The following is a 25,105-nucleotide window of genomic DNA, read 5'->3' on the forward strand; positions in this document are numbered from 1 at the left end:
ACTTACGTCTTGATTTCGAACAAGCTAAACACCTTCTTCGCCCGCTTTGAGGATAACACAGTGCCACCAACGCGGTCCGCTACCAAGGACTATGGGCTCTCGTTCTCCATTGCCAACTTAAGACATTTAAGCGTGTTAACCCTCGCAAAGCTGCCGGCCCAGACGGCATTCCTAGCCATGTCCTCAGAGCATGCGCAGACCAGCTGGCTGGAGTGTTGACAGACATTTTCAATATCTCCCTATCCCAGTCTGCTGTTCCCACAAGCTTCAAGATGTCCAACATTGTTCCTGTACCCAAGACAGCAAAGATAACTGAACTAAATTACTATCGCCCCGTTGCACTCACTTCTGTCATCATGAAGTGCTTTGAGAGACTACTCAGGGATCATATCACCTGTACCTTACCTGACCTTACCTTTACCTTACCTTACCTTTAGTACTTCCGGCGCCGACAGAGATGGCCGCCTCGCTTCGCGTTCCTAGGAAACTATGCAGTTTTTTGTTTTTTTACGTGTTATTTCTTACACTAGTACCCCAGGTCATCTTAGGTTTCTTTACATACAGCCGAGAAGAACTACTGAATATAAGATCAGCGTCAACTCACCATCAGTACGACCAAGAATATGTTTTTCGCGATGCGGATCCTGTGTTCTGCCTTACAACCAGTGCCACGGAATGGTTCACATGCAGCGACCAAAAAAAAAAAAACGACTCAGAAAAAGAGGGAAACGAAGCGGTCTTCTGGTCAGACTCCGGAGACGGGCACATCGTGCACCACTCCCTAGCATTCTTCTTGCCAATGTCCAGTCTCTTGACAACAAGGTTGATGAAATCCGAGCAAGGGTAGCATTCCAGAGGGACATCAGAGACTGTAACGTTCTCTGCTTCACGGAAACATGGCTAACTGGAGAGACGCAATCCGAAGCGGTGCAGCCAGCAGGTTTCTCCACGCATCGCGCCGACAGAAACAAACATCTTTCTGGTAAGAAGACGGGCCGGGGCGTATGCCTTATGGCCAACGTGACATGGTGTGATGAAAGAAACATACAGGAACTCAAATCCTTCTGTTCACCTGATTTAGAATTCCTCACAATCAAATGTAGACCGCATTATCTACCAAGAGAATTCTCTTCGATTATAATCACAGCCGTATATATCCCCCCCCCAAGCAGACACATCGATGGCTCTGAACGAACTTTATTTAACTCTCTGCAAACTGGAAACGATTTATCCGGAGGCTGCATTCATTGTAGCTGGGGATTTTAACAAGGCTAATCTGAAAACAAGACTCCCTAAATTTTATCAGCATATCGATTGCGCAACCAGGGGTGGAAAGACCCTGGATCATTGTTACTCTAACTTCCGCGACGCATATAAGGCCCTGCCCCGCCCCCTTTCGGAAAAGCTGACCACGACTCCATTTTGTTGATCCCTGCCTACAGACAGAAACTAAAACAAGAAGCTCCCACGCTGAGGTCTGTCCAACGCTGGTCCGACCAAGCTGACTCCACACTCCCAGACTGCTTCCATCACGTGGACTGGGAGATGTTTCGTATTGCGTCAGACAACAACATTGACGAATACGCTGATACGGTGTGCGAGTTCATTAGAACGTGCATTGAAGATGTCGTTCCCATAGCAACGATTAAAACATTCCCTAACCAGAAACCGTGGATTGATGGCAGCATTCGTGTGGAACTGAAGGCGCGAACCACTGCTTTTAATCAGGGCAAGGTGTCTGGTGACATGACTGAATACAAACAGTGCAGCTATTCCCTCTGCAAGGCAATCAAACAAGCTAAGCGTCAGTATAGAGACAAAGTAGAATCTCAATTCAACGGCTCAGACACAAGAGGTATGTGGCAGGGTCTACAGTCAATCACGGACTACAGGAAGAAACCCAGCCCAGTCACGGACCAGGATGTCTTGCTCCCAGGCAGACTAAATAACTTTTTGCCCGCTTTGAGGACAATACAGTGCCACTGACACGGCCTGCAACGGAAACATGCGGTCTCTCCTTCACTGCAGCCGAAGTGAGTAAGACATTTAAACGTGTTAACCCTCGCAAGGCTGCAGGCCCAGACGGCATCCCCAGCCGCGCCCTCAGAGCATGCGCAGACCAGCTGGCCGGTGTGTTTACGGACATATTCAATCAATCCCTATACCAGTCTGCTGTTCCCACATGCTTCAAGAGGGCCACCATTGTTCCTGTTCCCAAGAAAGCTAAGGTAACTGAGCTAAACGACTACCGCCCGTAGCACTCACATCCGTCATCATGAAGTGCTTTGAGAGACTAGTCAAGGACCATATCACCTCCACCCTACCTGACACCCTTGACCCACTCCAATTTGCTTACCGCCCAAATAGGTCCACAGATGATGCAATCTCAACCACACTGCACACTGCCCTAACCCATCTGGACAAGAGGAATACCTATGTGAGAATGCTGTTCATCGACTACAGCTCGGCATTCAACACCATAGTACCCTCCAAGCTCGTCATCAAGCTCGAGACCCTGGGTCTCGACCCCGCCCTGTGCAACTGGGTACTGGACTTCCTGACGGGCCGCCCCCAGGTGGTGAGGGTAGGCAACAACATCTCCTCCCCGCTGATCCTCAACACTGGGGCCCCACAAGGGTGCGTTCTGAGCCCTCTCCTGTACTCCCTGTTCACCCACGACTGCGTGGCCATGCACGCCTCCAACCCAACTTTGTCAGTGGACAAACATACAAAATCAGCAGGGGATTCAATACTTTTTTCCGTCACTGTATATAAGAATGCTGTTCATTGACTATAGCTCAGCATTCAACACCATAGTACCTTCCAAGCTCTTCATTAATCTCTAGGCCCTTTGTCTGAACCCCGCCCTGTGAAACTGGGTCCTGGACTTCCTGACGGGCCGCCGCCCAGGTGGTGAAGGTAGGAGACAACACCTCCACTTCACTGATCCTCAACCCTGGGGCTCGACAAGGGTGCGTGCTAAGCCCTCTCCTGTACTCCCTGTTCATCAATGACTGCGTGGCCACACACGCCTCCAACTCAATCATCAAGTTTGCAGACGACACAACAGTAGTAGGCCTGATTACCAACAATGATGAGACAGCCTACAGGGAGGAGGTGAGGGTGCCGGGAAAATAACCTCATCAACAAAACAAAGGAGCTGATCGTGGACTTCAGGAAACAGTAGAGGTAGCACCCCCTATCCACATCGATGGGACCGCAGTGGAGAAGGTGGAACGTTTCAAGTTCCTTAGCGTACACATCTATGACAATCTGAAATGGTCCACCTACACAGACAGTGTGGTGAAGAAGAGAAGGCGCAAGAGCACCTCTTCAACCTCAGGAGGCTGAAGAAATGTGGCTTGGTACCTAAATCTCTTACAAATCTTTACAGATGCACAATTGAGAGCATCCTGTCGGGCTGTATCACTGCCTGGTACGGCAACTGCACCGACCACAACCGCAGGGCTCTCCAGAGGATGGTGCGGTCTGCCCAACGCATCAATGGGGGCAAACTACCTGCCCTCCAGGACACTTACAGCACCCAATGTCACAGCAAGGCCAAAAAGATCATCAAGGATAACAACCACCCAAGCCACTGCCTGTTCACCCCCACTATCATCCAGAAGGTGAGGTCTGTTCAGGTGCATCAAAGCTTCGACCGAGAGACTAAAAACAGCTTCTATCTCAAGGCCATCAGACTGTTAAATAGCCATCACTAGCACATTAGAGGCAAAGCTTCGACCGAGAGACTAAAAACAGCTTCTATCTCAAGGCCATCAGACTGTTAAATAGCCATCACTAGCACATTAGAGGCTGCTGCTCTATATACATAGACTTGAAATCACTGTCCACTTTAATAATGGAACACTAGTCAACTAAATAATGTTTATATATTTTGCATTACTCATCTCATATGTATATACTGTATACTATTCTATTGTATCTAAGTCTATGCCACTCTGACTGATTGCTCATCCAAATATTTATACATTCTCAATTCCATTCCTTTGCTGTGAAATTGTTAGATATTACTTTTGTTAGATATTACTGCACTGTTGGAGCTGGAAACACAAACATTTCGCTATAACATCTGCTAAACACGGTGTTTGTGACCAATTTAATTTGATTTAATTTAGCTATGTCTTCTTGAATTCCCCGTTGCATGCAATTCAGCTTTTAGCTCCCCTATATACCGAAAGAAAACTAAATGAAACATTACTGCAGATTCATTTTCACAATGTCAACATAAATGATGTAATAAGAAATTACATTATTATGTAATCCAGTCCAAATAAGTTCCTTATTGAGATACAAGACATCTCGACTTTACCATAAAGTATATGTTTTGAACAGTAGATAGCAGAAGTACACTGTCTTAAATACCCAGCGGTGTATTTCAAATCAATGTCTTGTGTGTGTGAAATTAAATAATAATATTAATTAAATATAATATAATTGACTATGATGCAGTATATTCTCCAGACTGAAACCTTCTCCCTATAGGATGCCAATTGGTTGTAAAACCATTTAATATCATTCATATTTATTCTTATCAATAAGGCTCTAACACAGAGTTATATCAGTTTGTCGACTGTCGACTTTTGATCACACATTGCCCCTTGCGGCATGGAGTTTATACCTGTATTCCTTTACCTACCTCTATCTTCTCTTTTTATAAGACGATATATCAGTAAGATACATGCAAATGCTACATCATGCTCCCACAAATACACTGAATTCACAAAGCAGAAATTAAGAATAGAATCACTTTTCAGGAGATCATGTATTTCAGACGATTGAAACCAGATTAGTAAAAAATCCTTGACATTTACAGTGAGATAGACATATGAAGTCTATTATAATAGGTTCATATTATACCCGTCTATTACCATTACAGCTACTTGTAATATTAAAGACAACTGTAGAAGATCACTGAATGGCAGAGGGGGGCAGTGTACATTACCTTTAATCGCTATAATGTGTTTTGTTGCAAGAATAGACGTACTATGGCGTGTGGATAGTTGAAGTAGCTATTGCTAATGCAGGTTTGACTGAATAGGAGCCCTGAGCTGAGCACAAGAGCTGGTAAGATTACCATGGAGCATTCCATGACATTTTCACATGCAAATAGCACTTGATTACTATGATATACCAAATTCATAAATCATTAGGTCCTTAGCTTTGATGTGTGGCTATGATACAGTTGTACTAATCTTAAACCATATTCCGCAAAGTAATTACAATTTCAAACATTAAAAATACTGCAACAAAAAGAAAAAGTGGATGAAATATATTCTCTCTAAGAATTACAATGTTTTAAATGTACATCATGTTGACACTATTATTGCACTTCACACACAATGGAAAAAAAATACACAAGTAGCCTTTATACATGTAATGTATATACTATAACATACAAAGACAACATATACAAAAGTCATCATTTATTTAACATTTTCGACATAACACAAAATAAAGTATATTTGGGTACAAAAATAAAATCCAAATTAAAACAATAGCAGGGCATAAACCGTCATTATTATTCAAAACCGTATATTATTATTTAAGATTAGTGGGCAGTAAAGTGCAGTTGTCTTACAACACAAGCTAAAAGTTATTGGTCAACAAGTAGGCTAACTCTCATAGTTAATAGTTTAAATGCATTTATATTAGTTTGAGGTATATGTGACAGGATTACATACAAATATATTTAGATCTGATATTTTCTCTTTGTTATTTACAGAGCAGCAATAAAGGGAGTCTCTCTGGACATTCAGGTCTAGAACTATTATTTTTCTGTAGTCAGGTCCAAATGATCTGTGTTTGAAGCCTGTTTTGGAGAAAATAACACATGGAATCAAATATAACATTTCGCAACCTGCTAATATATGTTTTCTTATTTTTGTGGAGTTGAATGTACCTTTTTATAGTTATATATTGTGTGTTTATGCAACGGGTGCGCCTAATCCTGAATGCTGATTGGTTAAAACCGCATTCTAGCTGGTGTCTATTCCACAAGTGTGTGTGTGTTATATTAATTTGAGATATGAGATATATATCTATTTATACAATATACAGTACCAGTCAAAAGTTTGGACACACCTACTCATTAAAGAGTTTCTCTTTATTTTTCCTCTTTTCTACAATGTAGAATAATAGTGAAGACATCAAAACCGATGCTCATGTGTCTTGGCCCAACCAAGTCTCTTCTTATTATTGGTGTCCTTTAGTAGTGGTTTCTTTGCAGAAATTTGACAATGAAGGCCTGATTCACGCAGTCTCCTCTGAACAGTTGATGTTGAGACCTGTTACTTGAACTCTGTAAAGCATTAATTTGGCTGAAATTTCTAAGGCTGGTAACTCTAATGAAGTAATCCTCTGCAGCAGAAGTAACTCTGGGTCTTCCTTTCCTGTGGCGGTCCTCATGAGAGCCAGTTTCATCATAGCGCTTGATGGTTTTTGCGACTGCACTTGAAGAAACTTTCAAAGTTCTTGAAACGTTCCAGATTGACTGAACTTCATGTCTTAAAGTAATGATGGACTGTCATTTCTCTTTTTTTATTTGAGCTGTTCTTGCCATTATATGGACTTGGTCTTTTACCAAATAGGGCTATCGTCTGTATACCACCACTACCTTGTCACACCACAACTGATTGGTTCAAACACATTAAGAAGGAAAGAAATTCCACAAATTCACTTTAACAAGGCACAGCTGTTAATTGAAATGCATTCCAGGTGACTACCTCATGAAGCTGGTTGAGAGAATGCCAAGAGTGTGCAAAGCTGTCATCAAGGCAAACGGGGGCTACTATGAAGAATCTCAAATATAAAATATATTTTGATTTGATTAACATTTTTTTGGTTACTACATGATTGCATATGTGTTATTTTATAGTTTTGATGTCTTCACTATTATTCTACAATGTAGAAAATAGTAAAAATAAAGAAAGTAGGTGTGTCCAAATTTTTGACTGGTACTGTATATATTGTCTTTACTCTGATTTTACAGTGCATTCGGAAGGTATTCAGACCCTTGACTTTTCCCCCAAAAGTTATGTTACAGCCTTGTTCTAAAATTGATTAAATATTTTTTTCCGCCCATCAATCTACTCACAATACCCCATAATGACAAAGCAGAAACAGGTTTTTGGACATTTAAAAAAATATACAAAAAAACAACTCAAATATCACATTTACAAAAGTGTTCAAACCATTTACTCAATATTTTGTTGAAGCACCTTTGGCAGCGATTACAGCCTTGAGTTTTCTTGGGTATGACACTACAAGCTTGGCACATTAATATTTGGGGAGTTTCTCTCATTCCTCTCTGCAGATCCGCTCAACCTTTGTCAGGTTGGTTGGGGAGCGTTGCAGCACAGATATTTTCAGGTCTTTCCAGGTTCATGTCCGGGCTCTGGCTGGGCCACTCAAGGACATTCAAAGACTTTTCCCGAAGCCACTCCTGTGTTCATGACTGTGTGCTTATTGTTATTGTCCTGTTGAAATGTGAACCATCACCCCAGTCTGAGGTCCTGAGCGCTCTGGAGCATGTTTTCATCAAGGATCTCACGATACTTTGCTCCGTTCATCTTTGTCACGATTCTGACTAGTCTCCCAGTCCCCGCCGCTAATAAACATCCCCACAGCAAGATGTTGCCACCACCATGCTTCACCGTAGGGATGGTGCCAGGTTTCCTCCAGATGCGACGCTCGGCATTCAGGTCAAAGAGTTCAATCTTGGTTTCAACAGACCAGAGAATCTTGTTTCTCATGGTCTGAGAGTCTTTAGGTGCCTTTTTAGCAATTCCAAACGGGCTGTCATGTGCATTTTACTGAGGAGTGGCTTCCGTCTAGCCACTCTACCATAAAGGCCTGATTGGTGGAGTGCTACAGAGATGGTTGTACTTCTGGAAGGTTCTCCCATCTCCACAGAGGAACTCTAGAGCTCTGTCAGAGTGACCATCAGGTTCTTGGTCACCTCCCTGACCAAGGTCCTTCTCCCCCGATTGCTCAGTTTGGCCTGGCGGCCAGCTCTAGGAAGAGTCTTGGTCGTCCCAAACATCTTCCATTTAAGAATGATGTAGACCAATGTGTTCTTGGGGACCTTCAATACTGCGGAAATATTTTGGTACCCTTCCACAGATCTGTGCCTTGACACAATCCTGTCTTGGAGCTCTACGGACAATTCCTTCGACCTCATGGCTTGGTTTTTGCTCTGACATGGACTGTCAACTGTGGAGCCTTATATAGACAGGTGTGTGCCTTTCAAATGATGTCCAATCAATTGAATTGACCACAGGTGGTCTCCAATCAAGCTGTAGAAACATCTTAAGGATGATCAATGGAAACACGATTCGCCTGACCTTAATTTTGAGTCTCATAGCAAAGTGTCTGAATACTTATGTAAATAAGGTATTTCTGTTTTTTATTTTGAATATATTTGCAAAAATGTCTAAAAACCTGTTTTTGCTTCGTCATTATGGGGTAGTGTGTGTAGATTTCTGATTATTATTAAAAACATGTATTCCATTTTAGAATAAGACTAAGGTAACAAAATGTGGAAAAGTCGAGGGGTCTGAATACTTTCCGAAGGCACTGTAAGTTTCAGTATATGTATGATTTTGAGGTATATTCAAGGGTGAATGTTATTCTTACCTCATCGTCTAATGAAAGCCACAGGGAGTTCACGGTTGGGAACAAGCGTCCCCGAATGGATAGTTTCAACTGGTTCACTATCTGTCGCCACAATTTCATAATCTCTGATGACCTGATAGAAAGAGGGTAAAAAGGAGCAATCATTAGATTATGAAGGGCATGTAAAAGGACAACCAGTATCAATTGAGGTAAGACTCACATGGTGACATAAAACAATTTTTCAAGGTTAACACACATTGCAGGACAAAGTCTTCTTGGAACTTAAAGTTATACAGTGCCTTCAGAAAGTATTCATACCCCTTGACTTTTTTCACATTTGGTTGTGTTACAGCCTGAATTCAATATGAATATAATGACAAAGTGAAAACATGTTTTTAGACATTTTTGCAAATATATTGAAAATTAAATACAGAAATATCTCATTTACATAAGTATTCACACCCCTAAGTCAATACATGTTTACATGTTAGAATCACCATTGGCAGCAATTACAGCTGTGAGTCTTTCTGGGTAAGTCTCTACAAGTTTTGCACACCAGTATTGTACAATATTTGCACATTGTTATTTAGAAAATTATTCAAGCTCTGTCAAGTTGGTTGTTGATCATTGCTAGACAGCCATTTTCAAGTCTTGCCATAGATTTTCAAGCCGGGTTAACTCAAAACTGTCACTAGGCCACTTAAGAACATTCAATGTCATCTTCGTAAGCAACTCCAGTGTATATTTGTCCTTATATGTTTTAAGTTATTGTTCTGCTGAAAGGTGAATTTGTCTCCCTGTGTCTGTTAGAAAGAACACTGAACCAGGTTTTTACCTGTGCCTAGCTCTATTCTGTTACTTTTTATCCTAAAACAACTCTCTAGTCCATGCCGATAGCAAGCATACTCATAACATGACGCAGTCACCACCATGCTTGAAAATATGAAGAGTGTTACTCAGTGGTGTTGGATTTATGCCAAACATAATGCTTTGTATTCAGGACATAAAGTTAATATCTTTGTCACGTTTTGCAGTTTTACTTTAGTGCCTTTTTGCAAACAGTATGTGGTAGTCAGATGAGGTAGTCATAAAAAAAATATGTTCAACACTATGATTGCACACAGAGTGAGTCCATTCAACCTATTATGTGACTTGTTAAGCAGAGGTTTACTCCTGAACTTATTTAAGCTTGCCATAACAAAGGGGTTGAAAACTTATTGAGGCATTTCAGCTTTTTATTTTGTAACAATTTCTAAAAACATAATTATTGGGGTATTGTATGTTGGCTAGTGACACAAAATATCAATTGAATCCATTTTCAATTCAGGCTAGAACACAACGTATGTGAAAAGGGACTGTACACATCGAAACCTGACGCAGGAAGACGGAGTAATATACTGTATATCGCCCACAGGTGTTAAGCCCAACCTGCGGTAATACTACAATGTGGGCAACTTGGTGGCCACTTTGGAGGCACATGAGGTTGTTCTTACCCAGCAGAGTGCCAACTGCAGCTGTAGCTCTGCCAGACGCCGCCCAATACACATCCTCTTCCCAACACCAAACGGCACATGGGCAAAGGGGTTGATGGTACTGCTCTCTTTAAGCCAACGCTCTGGTTTAAACCGGCTGCTGTCGTGGAAGTATTCCTCATTGGCACCCTGAGCATGGCTGTTGATCATCAACACTGTCTGAAAATAAAAAATAAAAATCAATCAAATCAAATGTTGAATGAGCCGAGACTGTAATCGCCCCAACATGAGCTCTTAAATGATGGAAAACGAAGTAATCCATTTACCCCCTTGGGAATGGAGTAATCCCCCAACACAGTGTCTTTGTCTAAGGTCCGACTCGTGAAGGGAACTGACGGCGATAACCTGCAGGAATTTGAAAAAAGTGTTTGGAAATATAGTCTTGAAGCAGGAGGATACATGTACGTGTAAGCTATTTAGGATCAGTTAAACATACTCAAACCTTTTTTTAAAGGCAATTTGAAAGGAAAATAGCTAATTTGTCAAAATTCATAGACATTATCTGTGTGAGTTTCTGCATTAAACTACAAAAAACACTTGTAAATCGAAATGTCTGTATATTAAAAAGAAGACCGATTAACCCTAAAATGTTTTTCTTTCAACTCGCCAAATTGAGCCCCGTTTCAAATGATCACTCTTTGAGAATAACTTTTCTCGACGCGAGATGCGCATCACTTCACACTGCCAATTTTTTTCATTTGAAAAAATGTTCTGTTCTATTTTATTCTGATATATCACATAGTTTGTTTTACTATAAATTAGGTGTGTGTTGACTGTGATAAGCGCTTGGGAAATAAAAGTGTATTGTCTGCTAAATTAACAAAACAAGGCTATGCCATTGCACAGTAATAGGCTTCTACAAGCAAGCTCCACTGCTGAGGTTACTTGCCTTTTTGAAGATTGTGTTCCACAATATAATATAACTAGTTGACTTTGTGGTTTCAATAAATCAGTCTTAAATGGCACTTGTTTTTTTATTGACTGAATATATATTGTGCAATTTAGAAATTAGGATTTGTTATCTGTCATGGTTATGATAAAAAGTACTCAAGTTCAAAATATGTAATATGGATTCCCCCTGTGAAGAAACAGTGCAGAATTGCAGGAAATGGTTTAAAAATGGCAACAACCAATGTTTTATTTATTTTTGTGTTTCATTCAAAATTATTATAGTTTTTTTTGCGCACCCACTTTCAGACAAAGTCAAGCGCCCATGCCTCAACTAATTTGTTTTCGACTTGTGTACCGGTTTGAATGACATACAGTACACGATGACTGCAGTGTTATTGTTTTTGCGTCACATCCCAGTGGAATGTCTTACTGTACCTCATGGATTCTTTGAGGCAGGCCTTGATGTAGGGCATTCTCTGGAGGTGCTTGGCACTGGGAGTCTGACTAGCAGGCAGAACCTCTCTGATTTCTTGGAGCAGCTTCTTCTGAACGCAGGGGTTACGGGAGAGGTTGAAAATAGCCCACAGCATGCTGTTGGCAGTCTAGAAAACATCAACAGAGAGAGAGAGAGAGAGAGAGAGAGAGAGAGAGAGAGAGAGAGAGAGAGAGATGTCAGACTCATTCAGAGAGATACTATATACTGCATTCCATAGAGGGGGTCTTACAGTAGATGGAGCTGAGGAATGTGAGGGGTTCCTCAAGGGCTGTTTCTGTCATATCTGGACTGCAGACCAGATTGCCTTTGAACCACTACTATTACAGTTTGCACCTGTTTGTTTCTTCTCTCACAGGGAGGGAATACCACTTCAAGCATGGAGTAAATGAGTTAAAACAATGTATGGGAGCAAGAAATGAAGTAAGGTGAAAGTCATCAACAATAAAGGAGTGTCATGTTTTCCCCTCTTATTTTTCAGAAAATAGAAGAGCAAAATAGGCGCTGGTGCAAGTGAATGATACATCTGTCCCTGTTCTTGTTTGTACGACCGAGATTCAAATCCGGGTCCCGCTAAGCTAAAACCTAGGCATTAAGCAAGTCTTCAGGTGACAAGCAATGTAACTCATCACAGTTCACCGGAAAAGTTTGAGGACTATCACACTTCAGTGTTCTGACGCTAAATTATTAGCAAAGATACTCATCATGCAAGTGTGGTTCACCGAACCATCTCTGTTACATTTGTCAACTGATCCTTACCGTCTCCACTCCTCCGATCTGGAGCTCTGTGATGGCGGCGTACAGCTCTTTCTTGGACAGGTGACTGTGGCGGTAGATGTCACACAGGAAGTCGTCACTGGGTCCTGTTGCCCCTGCATGGCTCTTTATCTTCTTGTCTATGTAGACTTTGGCTGCGGACAACAACAAGAGACAAACGCGAAATAATTAACTGAAAGATATATTTTTTAAAGCTAGGTAACAATGACTGCATATAGTCCATTTTTAAAGCCATTCTAAATGGTCAACTTTATTCACCAAAACATGGATTCTATTTGTGAAAAGCTGTAACCAGTCATAAACAATGATAATTGTAAACTTCTACAAACAAGTAAACGATATTTAACAAGCCATAAAATGCCCTCACTTCCACTCCCTATCGCTACTTTCAAAAGCCCTCAACCATCTTTTATCTACTGAACCTGGCCACGAGGACAACATACACGGCCACTGTTTATCATTTTTTATTTATGTAACCTTTATTTAACTAGGCAAGTCACTTAAGAACAAATTCTTAATTAGAATGACGTATAGGAGGGGAATGAGAGTTGAGCCCCCTTAAATGCAACAAAAATCAAAATAATGCTAATTGAACCATTCTCCTTTTTATTTGAAATGCTATTTTGAACTGCTACAATGGTAAAAGCTTTTTCCAAATCAGTGGAACCCAAGACTGTTCCCAGGGCAGGCCTGGTTGTAGCTAGATATGTTCGATTTGGCATCGGGGACAATTTTAGGATTTTACCTAACCCTAACCTTTTTTTCTAACCTTAACCTAATTCTGCTAACATGCTACGTTAATTCTCCTAACCTGTCATGTTAACTATCCTAACCTGCTATGTAAGTACTCTTAACCTGCTATGAAAAGTCACTTCTGCAAGTCAAAACTGGCGGACCTGCCCTGAGAGCAGTGTGAGTATCCACTAATGCGATACAGCCCACCTCTGTGGTTTAAAAAGAAAAATCCCATTGTGACTGCACTTGTCATCCCGTGACAGTCCTGTATTTCAGTCCCTTTTCATGTGTCCCGACTTTTCTTTTTACAAGAAGGTTGTTTTGTCAGCAAGGAGTATCGATTAATCCAGGCTACAAGAGTAAAGTTCTAATGACGATCGCCAAATGTCATTACACTTTGTGTTTTTGATTGGATGCAGGAATTATTTGGGTGGACTGAACGTGTGTAGGTAGCCTACTTTTTTAAGTGATTTGTTTGACAATCAGATGAAAACATCAGGACAGGTTGTGTTTTTCCTTTTTCCAATGACATGTCTTGACAATTAGGCCTTAAAGCCACACACACACACACACACACACACACACACACACACACACACACACACACACACAAATAGAGCCCCCCGACCTGTGTATATATGTGTGTGTAAGAGAGGGTGGACAGGTGCCTACAAGCCACCGGCAAAAGCAAGCAGCACAACAAACGATCCGTAGCAAGGCCCTGAGCCAACATTCCACTCCCACGTCTCCTCCTACCCTCCATGCCTGTTCCCGCTACTACAAATATTTGGCAGTGTTCTCCCCCTTAGGTCATCCGGTTTACTACAACTCTGATTGTGTTGTGTAAGAGGGGGTGAGCCAAGTGCATGGATCGCAGACAGTGGTGTAAAGTACTTAAGTAAACATGCTCAAACACTACTAAAGTAATTGTTGGGGTATCGGTACTTTATAATTTATATTTGACAACTTTTACTTCAGTGTATTCATAAATTTAAAAATGTAACTTTTACTCCATACATTTTCCGTGACACCCAAAAGTACTGGTTACATTTCGAACACTTAGCAGGACAGGAAAATGGTCCAATTCATCCCTACTGCCTCTGATCTGGCAGACTCACTAAACACAAATGCATAATTTGTCAATTATGTCTGAGTGTTGGAGTGTGCCCTGGCTATTTGTAAAAAGTAAAAACAAGAAAATGGTGCTGTCTGCCTTGCTTAATATAAGGAATTTGAAATTACTTTTACATTTTGATACTTAAGTATATTTTAGCAATTACATTTACTTTGATACTGAAGTACATTTAGGACCAAAAACTTTTAGACTTTTACTCAAATAGTATTTTGCTGGGTGACTTTTACTTGAGTAGTTTTCTATTAAGGTATCTATACTTTAACTCAAATATCACAATTGGGTACTTTTTTCCACCACTGATCGCAGAGGCACCCGGTTCATATCTCTCTCTCTCCTATCACCTGACTGGAAATTTGCTCAAAGCGGTTCTTGGGTAATACGTCATCTGGACACGCTCCGGGTGGAAGGATTGGGGGGTGTCAAGAGAAGGGTTGGAAGTGAACGTGGCAGGCATTGAGGTTTCATCAGAGGGAGAGAGGACATGGAGAGGAGGTCACTTAGAGGGAGGGCAGTTGGAAGTGACTAGGGGGGGTGCTTTAGCGGTGGTTGGGTGCGATGTGGTTGCTTTAGCGGTGGTTGGGAGCGAGATCAGGGGGCATTGAGGTTTTAGGGTGAGAGAGTGGACATGTAGGGGAGGTTTCTTTAGAGGGATGGGGAGGGGACCGAGAGTCGGGGGCATTGTAGGAGGAGTTTTTACCTGTACTGAATATACGGTCCCATGCCGTGGTGTGGTCCTGCCATGTTTTGGTGTTCAGTTTTTTGTGGAGCTCCACTGGCGTGACCATCATGGCGCCAAATGTGCTCATCATCTACACATCCACAGAGAGAGAGAGAGAGGGGAAGAGAGAGAGAGACTTTCAATGTAACAATCAAATAAAGACATACAGTACATGACAATGTAACAATTTATAGTTGCAACCAGTCATTTTCAAAGTCTACCTCCAGTGTTTCAATATCAACTTATAGCACAGGACCATGGTTACTATAACAAAATGTTGTTTAAAAGATGTTGTAAATACATGCATGTCTCCTGGCTGCTGAAGATATTAGTTTGCCCCGGTAAATTCCTGCCTGCCCAGAGACCAGTTTCAGATAGTCTACTGATTCAACAGTAATTGTAGCAGTGGTGATTAGCCCACTCACTAAAGTGAACTGCACTCTATCTATAGGCTCAGAGCGATATCACAGTATAGCTCTGTCACAAAAAGATCACTAAGATCATCCCCAAGCCAGGGGTTTTCAGCTGCACCCACAATACCTGTATCACTACATGCAGATAGTAAATGGATGTGTAAAATCAATGACCACTTACCGTCTTTATGGATGTGATAAAGGTCATAGCCTCCTCGTTGACATTGTCATGCAGAAGTCCGAAGCGTTTGTCGTAGAGCACTAAGCAAATGGCTGTAATTAGATAATAAAACATTGAAAACATTAATTGAGCAACAACATGCATTCATGTGTTATTGATTTAACTTTTCCTCAGTAGCAAATCAATTATAATGTCCATTCATTCTAATAAGACTTTTACTTAATTTTGTTTTTAAAACAATTAAATTATCATTAGAATAATTCAAATGATTTAATACATCCACATTACATATAAGCAACAATCTTTATTGTAAATATGTATATCTAGTCACAAATATGTTATTTATATTATAAACAATAGGCTACTTACTCTCCATTGACCATTTATTCAATTCGAAGTACAAGTCCACAAATTGTCCATTGTCAGTCACTTGCCCAATTCTACTAACGAAATCGGCCAACACCTACATTTTGGAGACAATAAAAAGTCATTATTTGATCAAATTCACCTTGAAATGTGCAGTTTTAACGCAGATAAATGATCTTACAAACCTGGTTTATTTTTCCATCAAGTTTCGCGACTTCTGTGGGTTTCATCAGTTTCTGCTGAAACGTGCTTCTCACCCTTTGCCAGTCTTCCCCTTCCCTGAAAATCATCAGGAAATATATTAATTAGTAGGCTACGCCTGTTAAAATAGATTACCCGTGTATTTGTGTTGAGCAAATAGCATGATATCATAGGAATACTGAAAAGTGCCAATTACAGAATAAGAAGTCCATATGCCTCGTCTCTTAAGTCTCGGTATGCTTTCCAGGGTTTGATCTCCAGACGCTGTGGGTAAGCGCTCTCCTTTCTGTAGAGTGCCTCCACTAAGCAAGGTGCGCCAATATGGACCGATTCAAAGGAGCCGAGTTTCATCCGGAAAATCTTTCCGAATTTCTTATGGTAATTCATCTAAAAGGAAGAAATATCAGACACAAAACATTTAATCCACAAATAAAACAACTTAATTCTTTATTAAAATAAAATAAAACATGTCGAATTGTTTTTAGTTTTTATTCTTCATCGTATTATTCTTCTCGTTATAAAATATTTTTGTTATAATTTACCAATGCATTGTGTTGTCTTTGCAGCCCTCCTTTGAGTAGTAGTTCTATCAAACTGCCAAATAAGGGCCAGTTGGTGGGTCCAGGTATCGAGTCCAGGCTCTGAGTCTGCGAGGGAAGACTGTGTCGACAAGGCGCAACCAATGTAGCATCCTTCGGGTCCAGGACGCACACTGAAGATGTTGGCTTGAAGTGCTGCAAACCAACCGTTTTCTTTTTTAACAATTCTACTATCTGTGGTACCTTTTGGATTTGTGCCCTCATTCTCGTGCTGTGATAGGCTAATAAAGAATAAATACTGGGACACGAATTAATGTATTTGCTTTGTTGGAAACTTGGAAGTTTCAGTGTTCTCGTTTCTTGGAACTGTGACGCCTACCACAATATATATACTCTGGCAATGTTTACTCATAACCAATCAGGGATCGGGCTTGCATGGTGTGGCGGGCGAGCCCACACCATTCATTTATGGATCCAAATTGTGAGGATCGCATGACCCCAGATAGACGCAGAAAGTGCGCTTGCCTCATCACATATAAATAAACATATCGGCCTAAACTGAAGGTGACGCAGTTCGCTTGAACCATCAGCAGTCACACAATGAGGGCATGTCAGCGATGAGGATGGCATGTTTTTGGGTTTTGAAGTACCATGTTGTTGCCCTATAAAAAAGTGCTTACTCACTGAGTGTCAGTTGCCATCGTAATAACCTTGAACCTTGAGAAATGTTTGCTGGAGTGCTTAGGGGGAGCATGTGGGTTTTGTAATCCCCTAACACAGGAGCACACACATGGGTACAATCATAGTGCACACAAAACACAAACACACATGCATGACACTGACCAGTGGCGATTTTAGCATGTACATCTTGGTGGGGCAACACAAAAAAGTGGGATGCATGCCAGCAAAGCCACTACACAACACAGTACTAAACAATACATTAATGGCTGTTAGGGCCTACATTAAGCTGTCCCAACAGCAGAGTCCCAACAGCAGTCCCAACACCTTACCACTGCTACACCTGGTTATCAGCAGAGCCCTGTCTGACAGCGAAACAGTTCATTCAGCCTCGTTTCCCGCTTTTAAAAAAACACAGCTGATATGGCTGACTTGCTTAAATAAATGTGGTTTCTAATGACAATTAAGATGTACATGCTATGGCATAAGGGATAAGAGAAATTCCGTAATTTCGATTAAGACATTACATGCGAGCGTGACGACGGACGTAGTCAATATAACTATTTGTTCAGCACTTTTGAAATGTACAGCAACAGAATTCAGATCATGGACCGTAATTACAGTGTTCTCCCTGTACACCAAGTCAGAACCATAGGATAAATAAAGGGGGCAAATAAGCAGCCAATGAAAGCTCTTACAATATTGGATGACTACATATCTCTAAAAACAGGTTATAGGCTATATGTGCACCACCAAGTTGGAACAGTAGGTGAACTTAAGAGGTGAAAAAAGACCAAATGATTCGGGTGAGGCACATTGAACGCTGTTTGGGTATTTGGATGTCAAAAACGATACACGTCAAATAACACTATTTGACTCATTAAATAAGCTTTTATTTTGACACGTCAAATAACACAATTCTATTATAGAATGTTGTGTGTGCTGAATTTGCACATGCAAGCCAAGCGCCACCACTACTATCAGTAGGACTGTCAAAGCTGTACAAAAGAAAGTCTGCAAACAATTACACACCGGCCATGAACGATGTGTTTACAATACCGCATTGGTGAAAATAGACCAAATTATTAGTGTGAGGCACATGGCTACTAACAGCATACAACACAACATACACTTAGTATTACTTTCTTATACATATCGTATACATATCAAATACATATTGCCCTGGCATATTACATCATTTATGCAGCAGCATACAATACATTTTTTAAGGATCGTAACATTTCTTTCATTTTTGCCTAAAATGACATACCCAAATCTTACTGCCTGTAGCTCAGGACCTGAAGCAATGATATGCATATTCTTGATTCCATTTGAAAGGAAACACTTTGAAGTTTGTGGAAATGTGAAATTCGTGTAGGAAAATATAACACATTAGATCTGGTAAAAGACAATACAAACATAAAAACCTGCATTTTTTTTCGCCATCATCTTTGAAATGCAAGAGAAAGGCCATAATATAATATTGCAGTTTAGGTGCAATTTAGATTTTGGCCACTAGATGGCAGCAGTGCGCGCAGATTGATCCAGTGAAGCATTGTAATACTGGACAATATTTTGTGTCAAGTTTGCCCAAATGTGCCAAATTGGTCAATATACATTTTCTCCTGAGCCTTGACATATACACTCACTTTCACACATCTAGATGGCCGGGCAGGGTTGGTGTGGAGCCAGAGACAGCAGCGGTTCAAACTGTAGAACCCAGTTCCTACATTTGAACATAAAAATGGATTTTATCAAACAAAACTATGCTACATTTTTATCTCTGGGACCCTCATGATGACAAATCAGAGCAAGATTACTGAATGTACATACATGATTTACCTTCGGAGGTGAATGTAACAAACCAGTTGTTTTTTGTTGTTGTGCACTCTCCTCAAACAATAGTATGGTATTCTTTTCCCTGTAATAGCTACTGTAAATTGGACAGTGCAGTTAGATTCACAAAAAAATCAACTTTCTGCCCATATAAGACATGACTATGTCCTGGAAAGTTGGCTGTTACTTACAACTGTCATGCTAATCACATTAGTGCACGTTAACTCAACAGTCCCGTAATAGGGACATCGATCCCATAGAGGTTTTAAACAGGAAGATGGCGAGGTGGTCCTTTGCGGGCAAATTTTGTCATCAAACTTTGTCATCAAAGTCTGGCATTCTCTGTATTTATGGTGGGAACTCAGGGGGGAAAAAACACAGCCACTCCACTGAATAGAAGGCTAGTGATTGCTTTGCAGTGCTTGCAGTTAGCCACTGATTCCTTGTTGAATTAGCGATTTCCACTTCGTTGTGCAATGGGTCCATGTCCAATGGCCGATGATACGCACTGATACGTTTTATCTAAAATTTCTCTTCATTATTTCTCTTCAAATGACAAGGATTAAATAGGATTTGCCAGTAGATTGTCCACTTGATTCATGATGATGACTGTTAGCTAAGATTTTGAAAGTAAGATGTTGACATGATCAGTCCAATCAAAGCTACTGTACATATAAGGTGATTTGAAATAATTTTATCTGTGGCCAATGGACCTTGAGCCTTCTTGGAAGGGCACTTACAATATAACTATATGACAGGAACCAAAGGGCTGAAATGTTAAATGTCTACTCTTACTAAGGACTTAGACTTGGCCTGCAACTTAGTGTCCCCATGAGTTCCCATGAGTGACAGAACACTGAGCCAATCAGGCACAATGCTTCTATTTTCTGCAGGCTTGCCCCACCACCAGAGAAAACACTGAGCTAGGCTGAAACATCTGCACTTTGGAGTTGCCTTACTCAAGAAAACAAAAAAAGAGACCATCATTGTATGTGGCTTTATTAACTCAATTATATATATATTTTTTACATAGTTTGCAAACTGATATGTGACACGTATTAATGCCAAAATAACATGCAAAACAGGCAAGACCCCACCTGTCCGGAATGACAGGTCACCACCGACACTGCCACATGTGTAGATGCGGTGCATTCGGAAAGTATTCAGACCCCTCACTTTTTCCACATTTTGTTACATAACACCCTTATTCTACAATAGATTGAATAAATGTTTACCCTCAACAATCAGCACACAATACCAAAGAGAAAATAGTTTTGTAGATATTTTTGCAAATGTATAAAATAAAAAACAAATGGTTATTTACATACATATTTACACACTTTGCTCCAAATTTAGCTTCCATTGATCATCCCTTAGATGTATCTACAACTTGATTGGAGTTCACCTGTGGTAAATTCAATTGATTGAACATGCATTGGAAAGGCACACACCTGTCTATTTAAGATCCCATAGTTGACAGTGCGTCAGAGCAAAAACCAAGCCATGAGGTCGTAGGAATTGTCCGTAGAGCTCCGAGGCAGGATTGTGTCAAGGCACAGATCTGGGGAAGGGTACCGAAACATTGCTGCAACATTGAAGGTTCCCAAGAACACAGTGACCTCCATCATTCCTAAATGGAAGAAGTTTTGAACCACCAAGACTCATCCCAGGGCTGGCAGTCCAGCCAAACTGAACAATCAGGGGAGAAGGGCCTTTGTCAACGAGGTGAACAAGAACCCAAGGGTCACTTTGACAGAGCTCCAGAGGTCCTCTGTGGAGATGGGAGAACCTTCCAGAAGGACAACCATCTCTGTAGCACTCCACCAATCAGGCCTTTATGGTAGAGTGGCCAGACTGAAGCCACTCCTCAGTAAAATGCACATGACAGCCCACTTAGGGTTTTCCAAAAGTTCCCTAAAGACTCTCAGACTATAAGAATCAAGTTTCTCTAGTATGATGAAACCAAGATTGAATTCTTTGGTCTGAATGCCAAGCGTCACATCTGGAAGAAACCTGGCACCATCCCTATGGTTAAGCATGGTGGTGGCAGCATCATGCTTTGGGGATGTTTTTTAGAGGCAGGGACTGGGAGACTAGTCAGGATCGAGGGAATTATGAACAGAGCAAAGCTTGATGAAAACCTCAGGACCTCAGACTGGGGCGAAGGTTCACCTTCCAACAAGACAACGAACCTAAGGACACAGCCAAGACAACGCAGGAGTGGCTTCGGGACAAGTCTCTGTCTCTGAACCCAATCTAACATCTTTGGACAGACCTGAAAATAGCTGTCCAGCGACGCTCCCCATCCAACCTGACAGAGCTTGTGAGGATCCGCAGAGAAGAATGGGAGAATGGTATTGTCACGGATCCCTCCGGTACGGTTGCTCATTCTGTTCACCAGTTCCCGGAGGTCTACGTCACTGGCTTTCTAGGCTTCACTGAACGGGATTCATTATCATCAACCCCGGACTGTCTTGTCTGATTACACACACCTGGTTCCCATTTCCCATGATTAGTATGTTATATATGTGCCCTCTTGTCTTTGTCGGTTATTGTTCCCATGTCTGTTGGTCGTGAGAGTACCTATGCGTTGGTGCAGCTATTATGCATTGGTGCAGCCATTATGCTGTGTGCTTTATATATTGTGTATTATGGGTATCCCAGGTCGTTCAACAAGGTTTACCCTTGCTCTTGTGTTTGGGTACAGCCCAGTGTTTTTGTATACATGTTAGTTTTGGGTGTATTAAAACCCCTATTGTGTATTCCTGCGCCTGTTTCCAAATCCTTTATACCAGCGTGACAATTATAGAGAGAAATACTCCTCGGTTTCATCAGCTGTCCAGGTAGCTGGTCCGCAGACGAAGAAGCCGGATGTGGAGGTCCTGGGCTGCAATCTCAACCACACTGCACACTGCCCTAACCCATCTGGACAAGAGGAATACCTATGTGAGAATGCTGTTCATCGACTACAGCTCGGCATTCAACACCATAGTACCCTCCAAGCTCGTCATCAAGCTCGAGACCCTGGGTCTCGACCCCGCCCTGTGCAACTGGGTACTGGACTTCCTGACGGGCCGCCCCCAGGTGGTGAGGGTAGGCAACAACATCTCCTCCCCGCTGATCCTCAACACTGGGGCCCCACAAGGGTGCGTTCTGAGCCCTCTCCTGTACTCCCTGTTCACCCACGACTGCGTGGCCATGCACGCCTCCAACTCAATCATCAAGTTTGCGGACAACACAACAGTGGTAGGCTTGATTACCAATAACGATGAGACGGCCTACAGGGAGGAGGTGAGGGCCCTCGGAGTGTGGTGTCAGGAAAATAACCTCACACTCAACGTCAACAAAACTAAGGAGATGATTGTGGACTTCAGGAAACAGCAGAGGGAACACCCCCATCCACATCGATGGAACAGTAGTGGAGAGGGTAGCAAGTTTTAAGTTCCTCGGCATACACATCACAGACAAACTGAATTGGTCCACTCACACAGACAGCATCGTGAGGAAGGCGCAGCAGCGCCTCTTCAACCTCAGAAGGCTGAAGAAATTCGGCTTGTCACCAAAAGCACTCACAAACTTCTACAGATGCACAATCGAGAGCATCCTGGCGGGCTGTATCACCGCCTGGTATGGCAACTGCACCGCCCTCAACCGTAAGGCTCTCCAGAGGGTAGTGAGGTCTGCACAACGCATCACCGGGGGCAAACTACCTGCCCTCCAGGACACCTACACCACCCGATGCTACAGGAAGGCCATAAAGATCATCAAGGACATCAACCACCGAGCCACTGCCTGTTCACCCCGCTGTCATCCAGAAGGCGAGGTCAGTACAGGTGCATCAAAGCTGGGACCGAGAGACTGAAAAACAGCTTCTATCTCAAGGCCATCAGACTGTTAAACAGCCACCACTAACATTGAGTGGCTACTGCCAACACACTGTCAATGACACTGACTCTACTCCAGCCACTTTAATCATGGGAATTGATGGGAAATGATGTAAATATATCACTAGCCACTTTAAACAATGCTACCTTATATAATGTTACTTACCCTACATTATTCATCTCATATGCATACGTAGATACTGTACTCTATATCATCGACTGCATCCTTATGTAATACATGTATCACTAGCCACTTTAACTACGCCACTTGGTTTACATACTCATCTCATATGTATATACTGTACTCGATATCATCTACTGTATCTTGCCTATGCTGCTCTGTACCATCACCCATTCATATATCCTTATGTACATATTCTTTATCCCCTTACACTGTGTATAAGACAGTAGTTTTTTTGGAATTGTTAGTTAGATTACTTGTTCGTTATTACTGCATTGTCGGAACTAGAAGCACAAGCATTTCGCTACACTCGCATTAACATCTGCTAACCATGTGTATGTGACAAATAAAATTTGATTTGATTTGATTTGGGCTGACGTGGTTACACATGTTCTGTGGTTGTGAAGCTGGTTGGACGTACTGCCAAATTCTTTAAAACAATGTTGGAAGCATCTTATGGTAGAGAAATGAACATTCAAATCTCTGGCAACAGCTCTGGTGGAGATTCCTGCAGTCAGCATGCCAATTGCATGCTCCCTCAACTTGAGACGTCTGTTGCATTGTGTTGTGACAAAACGGCACATTTTAAAGCGGCCTTTTATAGTCCCAAGCGCAAGGTGCACCTGTGTAATGATCATGCTGTTTAATCAGCTTTTTGATATGTCATACCTGTCAGGTGGGTGGATTATTTTAGAAAAGGAGAAATGCTCACTGACAGGGATGTAAACAAATTGGGCACAACATTTGAGAGAAGTAAGCTTTTTGTGAGTATGGAATATTTCTGGGAATTTTTTTATTTTAGCGCATGAAACTTGGGACCAACACTACATGTGTTTATATTTTTGTTCAGCTAAATTACCATTGGGGTACAATTAGGACTACAATAATGGTGTTTCAGTTTATCTAATCTGCTGTCCCAGTCTACCAAATGCAAACTGAAAATATGTACACAAATGGGTGTGTCATGCCTCCTGTGAATATGAATATATATACATATATGAATATGTTTTTTGTGTGTGTGATTAGGAAACATCTTAAGGATTTCAGAAATGTTTCATGTGTTGAGATACTATTTTGGATAGATGTCGAAAGAGGTCACAGAAAACAGAAATGCAAAAGATGTCCCACTTATTCCGATATCATCCTACATCATCGGAGGTCGTTCCATACACTATTAATAGGCATTTCGCCACCTGACTGAGGAAACAAAATAGATCTCTGTCACCTGTTTTTCCGCAAGGATCATTAACCTTTTGTAGGGTGGCAAGCTTTGACGCTGCATGTTGTCTCGGCTGTTTTGGAAGCACTCCCAGTTTCCCACTCTGTTTTTCTACACGGTCAATGACCCATCGAGTAGGTGTGCTTTCTTTCTCACTTTGAAGAGGTTATGTGACAATGAGGAGAAGAGATACACAGTTACTGACATGGACTGGGGTCTTCTCAAGGGAGTCGTAGAGAATTGACAGAAGAGGCCCATTGAAAGTCACATGCCTAATTTACTGAAGTTAATTTTTAATGTAGCACCAGTGCAGAACGTCATCTGACATGACACACACAAACACAGTATTACCCTGAGAGTGACAGTGCCCACCTCTGTCAGATGTCCTTCTTTCTCTCTTTATGACCGCCTCATTAAAAGATGAAAGCGCTTAGGAGCTTCATGTTGCATGCTGGAAAGTGAGGGTTGTTTACCTCATTGTGACAGACAAGTTCAGATAACAGTGTTATGACAACTGGTGTACTGTGTAACATAGCTTACACTTCTCATTTAAGCTTGGTTGAGATTCTTCTGTATTTGGTGTCTCATTCATAAAGAGATAAAAGAAAAGTATTGCTACGAAGGGGACTTTTCAGAGATGGACAAATATGGCAGGACAATTGTCACTCGCTCGTTGAAAAACATTCCTT

General features: G+C 41.5%; 1 protein-coding gene across 1 annotated transcript; it reads right to left on the reverse strand.

Moving 5' to 3' along the window:
- Window positions 1-5,432: 5,432 nt before the first annotated feature.
- LOC112267058 (1,25-dihydroxyvitamin D(3) 24-hydroxylase, mitochondrial) lies at window positions 5,433-16,989 on the reverse strand. The gene is made up of 12 exons (XM_024445112.2): window positions 16,622-16,989; window positions 16,276-16,466; window positions 16,064-16,157; window positions 15,882-15,975; window positions 15,513-15,604; window positions 14,898-15,009; window positions 12,313-12,464; window positions 11,496-11,662; window positions 10,436-10,514; window positions 10,131-10,328; window positions 8,659-8,770; window positions 5,433-5,833 (listed from the first exon to the last, which is right to left on the reverse strand). The coding sequence occupies exons 1-11, from the start codon at window positions 16,880-16,882 to the stop codon at window positions 8,660-8,662; spliced, it is 1,551 nt and encodes a 516-aa protein (XP_024300880.1). The 5' UTR covers window positions 16,883-16,989; the 3' UTR covers window positions 5,433-5,833; window position 8,659.
- Between the last annotated feature and the right edge of the window lie 8,116 nt (window positions 16,990-25,105).

This window comes from Oncorhynchus tshawytscha, linkage group LG02 (assembly GCF_018296145.1).
Source record: "Oncorhynchus tshawytscha isolate Ot180627B linkage group LG02, Otsh_v2.0, whole genome shotgun sequence".
NCBI classification, from domain to species: Eukaryota; Metazoa; Chordata; class Actinopteri; order Salmoniformes; family Salmonidae; genus Oncorhynchus; species Oncorhynchus tshawytscha.